Source organism: Thermobia domestica, chromosome 1, assembly GCF_964235325.1.
Source record: "Thermobia domestica chromosome 1, izTheDome1.hap1.1, whole genome shotgun sequence".
Lineage (NCBI taxonomy): Eukaryota > Metazoa > Arthropoda > Insecta > Zygentoma > Lepismatidae > Thermobia > Thermobia domestica.
The window spans coordinates 201,902,467-201,917,764 of NC_137454.1; the positions used below are offsets into that span (position 1 = coordinate 201,902,467).

Below are 15,298 nucleotides of genomic sequence, written 5' to 3' on the forward strand. Positions count from 1 at the left end.
GGTGCATTCAATGGAGTTCAGAACTGTAACGATCCGCAGTAATGGTTTCTCCTCGACGGTGAAAGACATGATGAATCAGTCTCATTATAAATCACCGTACCAGTAACATGAGGTAGGGAGTTTCGGAAACCTTCCTGTGCTTTGATCAATATTCAACAACTGTCCTAACTGTTTACGGTTGTAGTAGCATAGCCATTGTCATCAAAAGTGATATCTGCAAGAACTTTTCGGGTTATTCCTTAACCTTAGAAAATGTACCCATCCAGACGGCGATTCTTGTTCGTCGGTATCACTTCCTGTGACACTCATAAGTTCATCTTTTTCACCTTACCGATTGCACGGAGCGGCCGATCAACAGTGATGTGGTTATGTGTAGCTCGTCAGAAGTGACACGAACACTTTTACGAGGGTCCGCTTCCACGGTGTTTCTGAGGAGTCAATTCAAACATAACGTTGGGTGGTCCTAACGAAGCTCATTTTACAATCCGTTATAACCGAAACGAAGTTTAACAGAACAAACAGCGAATAGTCTGTTCATTCGCGATTCCTGACCCAAATGTACTGTTAATGTTCTTTATTTGTTTGTTTGCTGTGCACAACGTCCCAATTTGAACTCGTAAATAAAAATAACTTGCAATTGTGTATTCCCCGTAGTGCAGTTTCATACAACTACGGAGTGCAGTTTCTTCAACTACACACTGCCTCCTGCCTGTTGGCTGGACATGTACGGAGTTTGTGAAGTTAAATGCGTTACCTTAGTCCATACTGGTGTTGTGTTGCTCAACTGAGCTTCCCGCTAGACGCCAGTGGCAACATTTCATCCCACCAACCTAATAGAAAACTATTATAACCCTGTTCTTGCATTCACAAGTAACGTTGTAATACCTAGGTAATTATGAAATGAAATGAAATGAAATCTTTGAGTTTTACGTCCCACGGTTATGCCGGTTAGACTAAAGGAGACGGTGATAATGAGAGATGAGTGAAATGGTGGAATGAAGAAAGTGGGAGGAAACGGGAGTACCCCGAGAAAACCCACGAGCACGGTGTTTGTCCACCACAAAGTTCACTTGGCGGGGGCTGGGATCGAACCCGGGACCCCAAGCACCAGAGGTGAACGCTCTACCACTGAGCCACCGCGCCCCCCACCTAGGTAATTAATATAGCATGATCTATAATTAAATATTTTCATATATCGCAATTGCTTATCACGAATGTTAAGTAAAATCTGATTGTGTTCTTTTACAATTACATAAAAATTAAAACGTAATATCCTAAAATACATTATGTAATATTTGGTATTTCATGTGTATTCATAATTTGAGCTTATGACCAAAAGAAGTGAAAACGGAAAAAAAGGATACTATCTCACATGATAGCTGCAATCTTATGATGAAATTCGTGTACAAAGTTAGCCACTGCTTGACAGTTGTGATTTTTCAGTACCATTAATTGAAACGCTGAGAATCCACGTTTCATACTTTGTGATAGACCTATATTTGTACAGCAGTGAGTCATTAACTGTAATAACTCTGAATTTTAATGAAAATCGTGTGTCTGCGAGTTCTGACTCTACTGCCGTACACATATTGTTATATTCAAATCCAGCCTCGTATTAACATCAGACTTTAAAAAAGACAATAGAAACATAACAACTTCCGTTTTCCAATAATTAGATTGTTTTTTATGTCTTCCTTATGAAAATTGTTTTTATGTCTTCCTTATGAAAATTTGCCATTGCAGTTTCCAAAACCTAAGTAAATCTACTTCTAGCCTAGATAAAATTTTTAAATTAGCCAGAACACGACTAAATTGAATTTTTTTTTTCATAAATAAGTTACATATCTTTCTAGAAATTACAAACAGCTGGACTTAGTAAAAGGATGAACCAAAAAAAGAAAAATAGATAAGAATAGGTCAGCGAACGAATCGAATGGAGCATTGTGCTTGCCCTACAGAACTCCTTATCATGGAAGTCTGGGAATCATCCGAGATTTTTAAATAGCAAAATAGTTTTATTTATTTATTATTTATTACATAATTGAAAAGATTATGGAAAAGCACACAACTTTTCTAAGAAGCGTCTAGTGCCTATAAATCCCTAACGGCTCGAGCTAGAAAAGTTAAATAGAACGTGAGATAGGATAATGTCAAATGGTGTATCGAATGGAACACTTGACTTACCCCACATGATCCCCTACCAATAGGTCTAGGGGTTACCCAAAGGCTTTAAAAAGCAGATTGTATTTTTTTGTACATCTTTCGAAAGAACATGATAAAACAATATATATATATATATATATATATATATATATATATATATATATATATATATATATGTGTGTGTGTGTGGGAGTGTGAGGCACTATTTACAAAATGGCACCATTTAACTGAGTTTTATCCACTGTTCAATTATTCATAATGAAATGGTGACTATGTCGTAAACTGTGCTTTACACGAGAAACTGAGTTGTTTGTTTTTCGATGATCCTTTCAGTGATGCATTAAATTACATATTTTACCATTTAAATTTGTCGGATGACCTCCCAGGAGCCTTACAACAAAATGTCCTGTGGAGCAAGTAAAACTTTTTCACAGAAGTTTTTTTTCGGTGATCTTTTTATTGACGTTAAAAAATTATTTAACTTGCTATTTAAAATCGAAAACTCACGGATCTCTGAAGTCAGGGAGATGAAACTCTGTATAAAAACTGCTAATTAAAAATAAATGAACCCGTATTCCAACATTTCGAAATTTCCACTCGTAAGGGGAAAAGGGAGCAGTTTGTATGGTATTTTAATTTTCGTCTCTTTATTGCCGAATCTGAGAATTCACTTAAATTAAAGGTAGGGAATTCGGTATATGAAGTCTTCGTTAAAAATAAGTGAAAACGTATTTTAGCATTTTCAAGTATTCCGCTGCTAAAAGGGTAAAGAAGACAATTTCCAAAATATTCTAATTATGCTCTTAAGTTGGAGGTGTTAAATTCTGTCTATAACCTCTTCATTAAAATTAAGCGAACACCTGTTGCAGCGTTTTCGAAAATTCGCTTCTAAAGTGGGAAAGGGAAGCAGTTTCTACAATTGAAGTTTCTGGTTTTTATATTTATTAAACCTTATTCTTCCTGTGTGAAGAACAAGCACATACGCTAGTTAAACTATAAAATCATCCCTTTTTGTTACATGTAAGCTTGCATTTTGTATCCGTGTTATTTGAAGGTATGTTACTAACCATTATTTTGTCTTTTCTTTATTGTAGAAGTGCGAGTGAGGAGCAGCATTGGAAGCTTTCACATCATGAAAACTTTTCCAGAATGAAACTAAAGCTTTGTCCTAATCTTTACTTCGATGATCATAAGGGAGCAAGCAGCCTCAGAGATAACACAGGTAAAATATTTAGTTTTATATGTGAGTAAGGTATTGCCCATTTTCCATATATTTCAAGTGGTTTTGTTTTTATCTTCCGTAGTCTGATGAACGATCAGTAAGAATATATTCACCATGTACCGTATAAAATGTATTTTGAATAATAAACTAATTGGATTTAAAAAATATTATTATCTCAACTTCAAATATGCTAGACCTATTAGCATTACAAAACCACAGTCGTAGTTCAGGATAATTTGTAAAGTTAACGGATATTTACTAAAGTCAAGAAATATGAGAAAAGGATAATTCAGTAAATCTTAGATAAACAGGAGGTATTAAGAGAGAGTGTGAGTGAAAACAGCTAGTATGGCTTAAAGCTTCGATTTAACACTGGCTATAAACATACTCATTAGGTATCTCGGCCTTATGTGTTTTGTTTTAATATGGCACGATAATTCAATGTAAAGGACAGATACTACAATACGAATGTACTGATGGAAGCTTGAGTGGCAGTCTGAAGTTATAATGTATATAAATGAAAATGAATGTAGCAATATTTGGCATCTAACTCTTCCTGGGCCGCTGCACCTATTTTGATTTTTGGTACATGAGTCGACTCTGACCTAGCAGGTTTTTATCACGCTTTTGACAGTGAGGTAGGGGTGAGGAGGTGACATGTAAAAATAATCGAAAAGACCGATATTAATGTCAAGTTCTTGGGGTTGCTGAGATAGATAGTGACATTGCCGATGCCGCTTAAGTTCAAATTCATTTACCATAAGCATGGAGCGAAGGGTAAGAAGGGGTGACAGGTAAAGTAATCGAAAACGACCGATTTCCGATCCGTAGTTTTCGAGATGCTGAGATGAATAGTGACATCATCATTAGATACGGAATTGGAAGGGGAATAACATGTAAAATTAATCGAAAAGACCTATAATAATGCCCCGTCCATAGTTCTCGAGGTCTTTAAGATGAATAGTGAAATGGTCATCCGAAATCATTTTAAGCCCATATTCATACCCCACCAGCAGAAAGGGTGAAAAATAACATGTCCAAAAGCGACGTTATCCATAAATCCATTCTCGTGCGAAGAACGGGCTTTTCAGCTTGAGTATTGTATTAATAATCGATTTCGTTATGAAGTTTTTCGATTTTTAATGAAATGAATTACAACATTAGTATCCTTATGAAGGTTCCATTGTCACAGTTGCATTAACATGTCCGTTGTTTACATTTAACTAATGAGCTATTTTTTTTTTTTTCTAAGAAATCATATATCCCGAGATATACACATAATGAAAAGTGTTCGTGGCGCATGTTAAATCGAAACTCTTAATTTATACCAGCTGTACAAGAAGACAAGTCCTACTTTTAAGAAGACAAGTCATCAGTCTTATTGAAACAAAAGTCACCACAACATCAACAAATTAATCATACGACACGTATGAAACATATTTGGTCAAACAACTCTTAAAAATTGTCAATGAAAGAATTCTTATAATCCATAATTACAAGAAGGTTATCTAAAAAATTAGTACATTCAGTAAGTTTTGTATGACATCTGTAACACTTTTTTTTTTTTTAATTAAGAAATCAACAATTGCAAAAGGATTAACACAAAATTCTGTGAACATTTCACAATTTGAATTTGGGTTCTCCATCCTTCATGATTTTCCACATAATGTTTGAATTTTAAAAATACAGACAAATAAATGAATAAACACCAATGAAAATGTGGGTGAAACGTATGTTTTAGAGTTCCAGTTCCAGTTACCTCCCTTACGGGAGATTTATATAAAGGAAGTCCCGGCCTTAGAGCCCTGTGGACTGTTTCACTAATTTTGTTTTAAATTAAAATCGTTTGAAATAAGATTATGTATTAAGATCGCTCGTGCCAAAATTGCCGAATTAGCCTGTTTTAATTATCACATAATTGTTTTTCACGCTGTTAATGTAATAAGGAAGGATAAGCGGCGCATGAACATATTGAAATTGAAGCACTGTATATTAAAATTGTAACAAATAACAAAATTGTCAAAAATATTGAAATGTAAATAGTAAAAACTGAATAAAAACTGAGAGCAAAGCTCCCCAATACTTAGTGTTTACAGCGCCATATCTTTTCCTCTGTTTTAGAGTTATAAACAAATATTATAAATAGTTACCAAATCAACAAAAATCTAAAGTTTTAATTGTTATAAAATAAAATAGTTAAACAAAAGGAAACAGTTACATTACCATGTTCAAGGTGATTTATTTCACATTCACTTAAAATATTTTTTTTAATAAATGAAGTTTAACGTTCTTGTTCAGCACTGAGGCTATATGAGACAGGACCCCACGGTAAAATGGTATCGGGTATGTGGCCGAGGCGACTACCACCAGAAATCGAACGTAAGACTGTGTGTGTCAGCCATTCGGACACAAAGGGGCACAGTAACTATTTTGTTGAGTGATATAATCGATGTATTCATGTTCACTTCGAACTACCATTTAACCATTTGACATCAAATGATCAGTCTCTCCTCAGTCATTGCTCTCTATATATGAAAATTTTGCAGTAGCAAGTACACATGTGGTTTTACGTTGTATGAATCAAGTCCTGCAGCTCCGTGTCCCCAGCTCCAGTCTCTATAGTTATTCATCCAGCGGGTGGAATCTTAACTGACAAGTGAATTGAAACCAGCCAGCGAAAATAAGCTCCATCGTGTAAAGCCTATTTTGGGCAATCGGCAGACGTTGTCGCGTGCTAGTTACCGAGATGAATTGATACTGGCGTATCGGACACTCCCATTAATCCTCGGTATTATGAAGACTGTATCGTTCCGCTGAGAATTTGACACATTCTTCTAGAATATTCGGAATACACAGAGCTTATAGAGAACGAGAATTGCCTACGAATAGTAGTTGGGTTTTCGGGAATAACGCTATTTATAGCAAGCGTATTCTTGTTTTTATTTGCAAAATCCAAATAGTTAACGCTCTCTGAGGCTATGTGTTACTATTACTAACTATTTTTGTACTTATTTTTCTTATGTGTTTTATTCTTTTAGCTTTTCTCTGTTGCATTTTTTATCTTTGATATATTTTATCATTCTTTCCTATATTTCATCAAGCTTTTATTCCTTTGTCCCTATTGTACAAGTCCTGTTTTTGATAAATCGTTTGTATGTTTTCGGTCGTTTAAGAACGTTTCGGTTATTGCCTTTTGTAAGGGAACAAATAGCTTCCCCGTTGACGTTCCAAATTAACCTCGCACACTTTGCACACGAAGGCAAACTACCCAAATGATACACAAAATACCTGGACGTTTTCGAACAGGAATGGCCAAATATAAATCAATTACATGGCGACCCATTGTCAAATTAACCCCAGCAGTTGTGAATAAGATGCGTCAAAAATTCACGACAGATCTGACCATTTCTGTACACGCAGCCGCAAGACATGTGGTATTAGCCAAATCCACTTTTAGTGACATTAAACTTCACAAATTGAGTATTAGGGTAGGAACACAGAAAACTGTCTCAGAGCAATCAACGTGAAAAAAAAAAAAAAAAAAAAGTGCCGTGCAATTTACAGTGTCTCTGAAAAGTGCTTGTCATTGATGATGATATGTACGTTCCAAGGTACCCTTCAGATATCCCAGGACGGACAATTTGTTACCCCGCAGACTCTGCTCATTTGTCATTTTGACCACAAATTGAAGAAAAAATCAAAGTTTCCAAAGCAATACCTCGTGTGGCAAGCCATAGATGCAGACGGGAATCTTTGGGAATCCTTCATTTCGGAAGGTACCATCAATGTTCAAATCTATTTACAGGAATGTGTGATGAGTCGCCTTATTCCCTTTATTGCCCAGTATAATGATCCAAGTGACCTTTTATTCTGGCCAGATATGGCAGCGGCACATTATGCTCGTGTAGTTACGGATTATCTCCGCAGTCAAGGCATTGATTTCGTGCAGAAACAGGACAATGCCTCAAATGTGCCAGAAACCAGAAATGTTGAGAAATTTTGGGCTTGTATGAAGCAAGAATATGCTAGATGACCCAAACACAAACTGTTCGTGACATCAAACTCTTGTGGTCCAACATTAACAAATATATTGTTACCGAGTATCGTAAAACCATCATGTGCCACCATATCTGGAAGATATTCCGTGCTACTGGCACCCAGAATGTTTGGCAGGTTTTGCGTGCAAGGAAACAATGATGACACTGTAAGTACTTGTATACATATTCCCTCGAACCTGTATGGTTTCTGATGTCAATATATTTGTGTTTTTGTAAAGTGCACCTTGTTTCTTGGACATGCTTTACTTGTTTCCAAGACTTGCGCCCACATCACATATTAGCAAATACTTCATTGAGATTGTATGTTTTTTGTTCTTGAAAAGCCCAAATGAGTTAAGTTGCGAATTTAAAATACGGTATATGTGGCATAAGTATATTTATTATGTGAATCATCCTGGACATGGTTCTAGAGTTCATAAGGTATAAAAATCACCGGATTTCAGACAGATACAAACTCCAGTAGCCGATTCAGCCACAAAGAAGTGTTGAACCTGTGTACAATGATTTCGGTTTTTGTAGAAATGTCAAAATATTATTTGTTTCTTTGTGCACGCTTAGCGTTATTTTGTATGTTAGTATTTCCTGTATTACTCACGTTCTATACGTTTTGCATGCAGCAAAGAGGAACAGTTTAAGTAAGTAAATACATTATGAAATTTTGGGTTAGTGGGTAGCTAGTTATTTAAGTTAACTTTAAATAGGAGTATACACTTGTTTAATCCACAATTATGTGCAAAATTGTCCAGTATGTAGTTTTTAGGATTTAAGATTTTAGATTTCTGGGCTTTCGGCATCTAAGACCATTTAGTCCGTCACGTTTTGAGGGAGGACGTCCCTCAGCTAGCATACTATCTGGGAAAAGGAAAGGAAGGGAGTGGCGTGGGACCTATAACTTAGGTACTACGCCGGCATTTGCCTGGTGTGAATGAGGAAAACCCAGGAAAACCTCATTTAGGGTGGCTGGCCTAAAAAAAAGCGTTGTACACTTTTTCGACCGAGTGGCCCCACCAAGAATCGATGCGGGACCGCTCGCACCGAAGGCGAGAGCATTAGCGACTACGCTACGCGTGGCCACTATTTAGGTTTTGTAACTTACTATTTGGATCTATTTTACCATGCACTAGAATAGAACATTGTTTTTGATAGAAACCGAGAATTATAGTAGGAGTTTTATTAACAGTTTTTAAAAGTATACTAATATTTTTTATTACTTGTTGCGTAATTTGACTAATTCATAAATAGGCTGTAGTATAAAATAGTGAAGTTTCTGCATCGTTTACCATTATCTTGCAGAAGGGGGAGACTTTCTTCAGTATATTTTCACGGGTGTAAGAAAATCGTGTAGTGTAATTTTTAGTGTCACATTCTGAAAGTGAAAAATATGATATCTTAATGTTGTATCACTTTGATTTTCAGTGTTCGTAAAAATTATTCAGTTTTCAAAACAAGAAACTGAGTTGTACTGTCGAAGTAGCAACCAACAGCCAACGCCTAATCATTAGAATGTTGAAATTCTAAAGGCGAAAACCACGTCTAACAGACTTCTAGCAAAGATCGAGTACAAAGACCACAAAATCTCTCAATCACAAAGTTTTATACGACTTAACACTTCCGCGTTTTCACAGTTCCTTTTCGTCCTGAATTGGGTTCTTTTATTATTATTTTATAATTAGACGTTTGTCACCTCATGGATTGCTCAATATATGTACGTAAGAAGATTTTCTTAACAACTCGTGATTCTACCAAGCATTCCTTGAAAACACACAGGAAATGACAAAGTCAGTGTTTTCTCGCATTTTGCGTTACAGCATATTCATGCGTTTGCATTTACATTTTTTTTTTTAATATAATGCCTTCGTATTGTTTTATTTTTTAAATTTCCCTTCCTTGTTCCCGGTGCATTGTCCTAATTGAACATTGGACATTGAACTTTATAATTTAGAATATTTTTTACAAACACCGAAAATCAAAATGACACAACAATATCTTGTGTTCTGCCTAGAAACATTAAAAGATATCCTTACCATGTGCGGAGACTAGTCTTAAAACTGCAGGTTCCTTGCCTATGAATTTTAAAGATCTTTACTTAATACCATTTTTTTTTTTTTTTTTTTTTTTTAATCTTGCAATATCAGTGCTTATGGAGACGATGTTGGGCCTCTCTTAGCCATTTATGACCAATAAAATAAAAAGAGCGTTGAATTTGTGCACTAAATTGTTTGTGACAGATTTTCAAGCCTAAATATTTAATTTATCCTAAACCTAATTTTTAAAAATTATTTTTCTCTGTTTTCTGTATCTTCCAGCAGTGGGAATTCGTCATGTAAGTATTAACATTTTACTTGAATTTTCCCAACATATCTTGCTTGTTATCTAAGGTAATCAATTACTTTATTTTTAATTACTTCTTGATTAGGTGTTTTAACATTGTTTTGCAGGTACTAACAGTCGCTTTCGCCCAGATGATTTGCTTCCGTCCTTACCAATTGCATCAGATAGTTTCAAAAGTTTACCTGAAGATGATAGTTTGCCAGAGGAAGAATTCCGTCTTGTTTCTTACATGGAGTAAGTATATCTTTTTTTTTTCAAAGAGAACTAGTAAAAACAAACTATATAAATGTATAAATCAAATTGCAATTCAATATATTTACATAAACTTACTAATCCACATTCAGTTCGAAATGATATTTTATAACTTTTTTCGTTCAATCAGTGGATAAGTGTAGGAATTTCTGGTTGTAATTGTAAATGTAGTAAATCATAATTTTGCGATTCGTTTTACATTCATTACATATCAACATAAAATTAATTCTTCAAGAAATTTTATTGTGATTCTGCAGTACCGTTCTACCAACACGGTGATAGTTTAGGGCTGCCAGATTTTTCACAGAGAAAAGAGGAAGATTTTACAATTGGTGTGTGTGTAGGAAGGGGTGGGTGGGGTGAAATTCAGAGTTTACGTATAACAAACACACACAGTATATAGTTTCACGTAGTAACTTGGAATAATTTTAATTGGAAACTGGGGTAGTAATAATTGCAACAGATAAAACATAAAAAGTATATTACAATTCCGGATAGCAGCCTATGTGGTTCAGATCCCACGTTATACTGTAGGTCCTTGTCGTAAATTGCCTTGATGCTAAATGCTGAAAGGGACGCTAAACTCAAGTTCAACCAACTAAGTATATTTAGCGCCTTTTAGCTGTATTGTAATGAAGACTTTGTATCTCTCAATACTCCCACGTCTTTTTGTATACGTCAAAATTTCTCGCAGGACATATTCAAATTCAGAAACCACTTAGAGTTCTGTTTTTATTAGTTCGCAATAACTTCTGTTCCTGCATCAGTATAACACGATCGATCGAAACTTTAATATAATCGAGATGATGTTGATAGACAAAGGCTAAGATGCTAAAACCAAATTATTCATAAACATAAGATTAGGATGTCGGTTAGGTAAGAAACTAAATCATTTGGTTCCGTTGTTAACATAGTATGAAAAATTAGTTCCCCGAATTAAAAAAAAAAAAAAAAAATCTTTGCACTAACTTATAAAAATATTTTCAGGGTGTCTACGACTATTATTTCGTGTTTATTTAAAAAAGAAAAGGAAGAAATTGTTTTACGGAGAAACTGAAAACGTAAAATATGTCAAAAAGAAACTTCCGAGGAAAATGTGATAACTGGCAACTCTCGTAACAATACATAAGCATCACAGGAACCAAATTTCAGATAGCATTTTTATATATTCTTTCAGAAATGCAAGGAATTTGTTTACTTTGTAAAGGTAGTAAAATTCTTTAGTGTTTTCGTTTCGGTGCGTACTCGTCACATTTTCTTAGAAGCCTCTTGTCTGTCTCTGCTTCTGAAGTCATTGCTTTTTATCTTTTTTTCCCTTCATAATCTTGACTTCTTACGTGTATAATAAGATGGTGCGGTTAACTGTATATATGAAAACAATAGAAAATACATAACAATTGAAAACAACAAAATACTGTCAGATAGTCTGAGGTGTAAAATTAATTTTTACGTTGTATTTATTTAATATGTTTTAAAAACATTGGTGGAAACACATTAAAAAATATCCCGTATACATTGTTCAATTTGAACTTAATTCGTACGATAAGATATGTCAGTAGAGGTCATTCTTAAATTAGTTTGTATGTCCCAGCACACCGGCCAGAGTATAGGGAAGGCTGATCATAGTGTCTGTAGAATTGCTACTAGTACTTTGACTGTCATAAGACAACATGATGTCTGTAGTTGCGTGCAAATCCGTGGATCTCACATAATGTCTGCAATGCCAGGACTGCGCCAGAAACCCTATTTGTGCAATTAAGTGACTTCGACGACAGTGAGGCTGCGAGAAACTGGGTAGTCATTTTACAGAATTGCTGCTAATGTGCGTGATGATGTGTCAATGTCCATCGACGATAAGTGGCTGAAGGTTCCATATCGGGGGCGCCTAGATCGTTCAAGCCGCCGTAACTGAGAGGATTTCAACCATCAGTGAAATCAGAGCTGCCATGGTTTTGAACACTAAACATTGATTGTTGGAGACAAACCTACCTTCCCGCATTCCTCTCGGGCGATTATCCTTTACAGCTGCTCATCTCTGAGAACGGCTTCTGTGGTATAAAAATGGTATAAAATGAGACTGCAGAAGAGAGGCGAATGGAAAGCGATGGTATTTAACAGTGAAAATCATTTCTTTCTCGGACATGTTTGTAGACGTGCATGTGAGCAGGAATCCAGCATGCGTTTATACTATTATTACCCGTCATACTACTTGACATTCTGATATGAAAGGCAATAAGCTACTCATTCTGTTCTTCTTTATTCGTCATCCAAGGGAATAAGACTAGTGTGTCGTATATTAGTAACGTCGTCAATGCTATCCTCCTGGGCGCTGTGAGACTCCATTTTCCAGCAAGATAACGCGTGTTCTCCATGCCACCAGGTCAACCGAAGGTGCTCTACTTGGATAGACCTTTTATCCGTACTTGCTAGGTCTTCCAACCTAAGCCCTATCAGTTACGTGTGGGATGATGCATGGCCATCAGTAGGGCTGTGGCATCAGTTACAGCGAAAGTGCAATACGAATACTCCAGACAGACATTCGTGTTTGTGACCGATTACATTGCTCAATGGTTTCTTTCGTATCCGCTCAGAGTAGTTAAACGTGCTATTAAGGTGAGTACTTTTTTTCTTTTTTCAAGGACTATATAGCATCTATAGTTCTTTTTAAAGGACTATAGATGTCCCAAAAATGCTGTTGTCTTATCGCTTCCCCCCTACCATTACACTCTTTTGTATACCAACTTTTGGCTAGATCCGTTATTCGGATGTTCTTAAATGGACTTCCAGTGGTGAATTTATCTAATTTTCTTGAATTATAATATTTTTTTCCGAAAATAAATATGTATTTAGTTCTTTAGTACAGAATATTTGGGTTCAATTACGATGGACGCTAATATACCATAAACTGCACATTAAACTGTATGTGAATGTCTTATATCGCGTCATTGATGAAAACTGCCTAACCAATACATTATAACGAGTAAAATAAGCATTTTAGTTTATGCATATGTTTTCGCTTATATTTTTAAGTTGTGTCTGTCTTGGAATAATGTCAAAATCTTTTACTGAAAAATATATTTTAAAATATTTGTTTTCCTTCCTTTTTTCTTTCAGAGTTGAAAATCGAGAAACCGGGAAGGAAAAAATATTAATATCAGAAATTTGCGAACTGGTAACTTTAATGTCTGTGGTGAAAGGTCGATTTGAAGTCACAAATACTCAGGTGTACTTTCATGATGTCAGTCCTGTGAAAGAAGAAGTTGATAGACAAGATTTCAAGGTAAAATTCTTTACATTGTTTCTTTTATACGAAGTTTTCATGTTAGAAATAGGATTTATTATATACTCTAAAGAGTACTGCCAGAGTTTGATACTATAAAGAGAAAAGTGATATTATGAAGTAAGATGTGCGTGGAAAATCAGAAATAGTTTTTATTGGCAGCAATAATCTGTTTTCAACGCTCGGGAAGACTATGAAACTCATGATGGTAATATTCAGTGAAACATGAACCGGAGAAGGCGACCATTGTGTAGATCACTTCGTTGAGGATCTAAAACCGTTGTGCTTGAATATAATTTCTTCTTTAAAAAATGGAGCAAATATTAGGTAGTCTTAAAAGTAGTGAACATTTTGCGCACGAAATAATGTTAATGCCCAAATATCAGGTATATGAGTCGCAGTGGGTCAGGCCTAACGTCAATCCATAGCTGATAGTTGAAGCTAGTAGATCTTCAAAAAGGTTGTAATTCTTATAATTGGACATAAGATGTTACGCGGTAAAGATGAGTGAACTTTCGTCAAAACTGCGGTATATTTTACAATTCTATTTCGTTAAAGGCACAAATGTTGCGCAGGCCCGTGAAGAAATTTGTACTGTTTATGGACAAGTTTACGTTGTCAAAAGCAGCACTTAAAAGATGGTTTAGTTGCTGTCGTTATGAAAATTTCGACGTTCAAGATCCTCCGCAATGGGCGATCAATCACAGAAAATGTCGATCGAGTTCGGCATGTAAGCAGTCATGACATCACCGATGATCTAAACATCCATCAGCCAAACTGTGTTAAACCATTTGGAGAAAGCTGTCTACAGAAAGAAGCTCAACGTTTGGGTATCACATGATCTGATTGAAAAAATACTTACTCGATCAAATGCCTATCTGCGACTTTCTACTGAAACGCAACGAACTCGAACCATTTCTGAAGCGGTTCCTCACGCGTGTTGAAGAGCAGATAACCTACGACAACAATGCACGTAAAAGATCGTAGTTGAAGCGAGTAGAAGCTACACAGTCTGTGGCAAAGCCCACACTGACACCTTCGGACCTGTAGTGTCCACAGTTACGGCAAGTGCACCTAGCAGTTCAAAGAAAATGTTCGTAGCTGATCAACAGAAAGAGTATATACCACGCTGACAAACCAGGCCTCATACATATTTAACGACCTGTCAGAAATTGAGAGAACTTCTCTGGGAGACTTTAATGCATCCACTGTATAACCCGGACCTGGCACCATCCGACTATAATTTATTTCGGTCTCTGAGGAACTCCTGAACAATGTTAAATTAGATTCAAAAAAGACCTGTGAAAGCTACGTGTCACAATGTTTTCAGTGGAAACCACAGAAGTTTCATAGCGACGGGATTGTGATGTTGCTGGAAAAATGGAAGATAGTTATCGAAGAAAGTGATGCACGTGTTTTTTCGTAATGTTATTTTGAAATCACAGTAAATGTATTCACAATTTTGACCTCCAAAGGGGCAATACCTTTTAGACAATCTGGTAGTAATCTCACAGTGGGGAAGTTGTGGGACATGCATTAGCGTTTTCCAACTAAGTCAGATAATGGTGTTACGGGCGATCTCAGCAACACGTGGCTTAGTGTATGCTTGAAGCAGGATACCACGCCTGTGATTTACAAGCATTGGTTCAGTTGTTTTCAAAATTTCATGCATGTGTCCAGTTGCTGTGAATACACAGTTGCAGTGATCGTCTGGGCAGCTGGTAGCAGTTCACAATGCACGATATCCCGCGCAGTCTATCAATGCAAAGCATAACGTTCTGATGATGCAGTAACCAATGATGGGATGCCGTGGAGAAAAACAAATCGTATATCAGCATTCTATCCACAAAAAGATCCTTCCTCTAAGCCACTATAAACTCATCGTCGTCCGTCCGTCCTACTTATACTGTTTCCCAAGCTTGTAGATATGTTCGCGAATGTATTTTAAACTACAGTTAAATGTTTCTCCTTGTGGCTTGGGTGATTCGTCCT

General features: G+C 36.0%; 1 protein-coding gene across 2 annotated transcripts in view; it reads left to right on the forward strand.

The window, feature by feature from the left end:
* LOC145692843 (neurobeachin-like protein 1) overlaps positions 1-15,298 on the forward strand; it is a 561,942-nt gene that overhangs the window by 503,212 nt on the left and 43,432 nt on the right. The window contains exons 36-39 of one of the 2 annotated variants that reach the window (XM_081768357.1): positions 3,258-3,385; positions 8,061-8,078; positions 9,882-10,008; positions 13,141-13,306. In XM_081768357.1, the coding sequence (XP_081624483.1) occupies positions 3,258-3,385; positions 8,061-8,078; positions 9,882-10,008; positions 13,141-13,306 (439 nt within the window). The remainder of the gene's footprint in view (positions 1-3,257; positions 3,386-8,060; positions 8,079-9,881; positions 10,009-13,140; positions 13,307-15,298) is intronic. The other variant, XM_081768365.1, reaches the window with a different exon arrangement.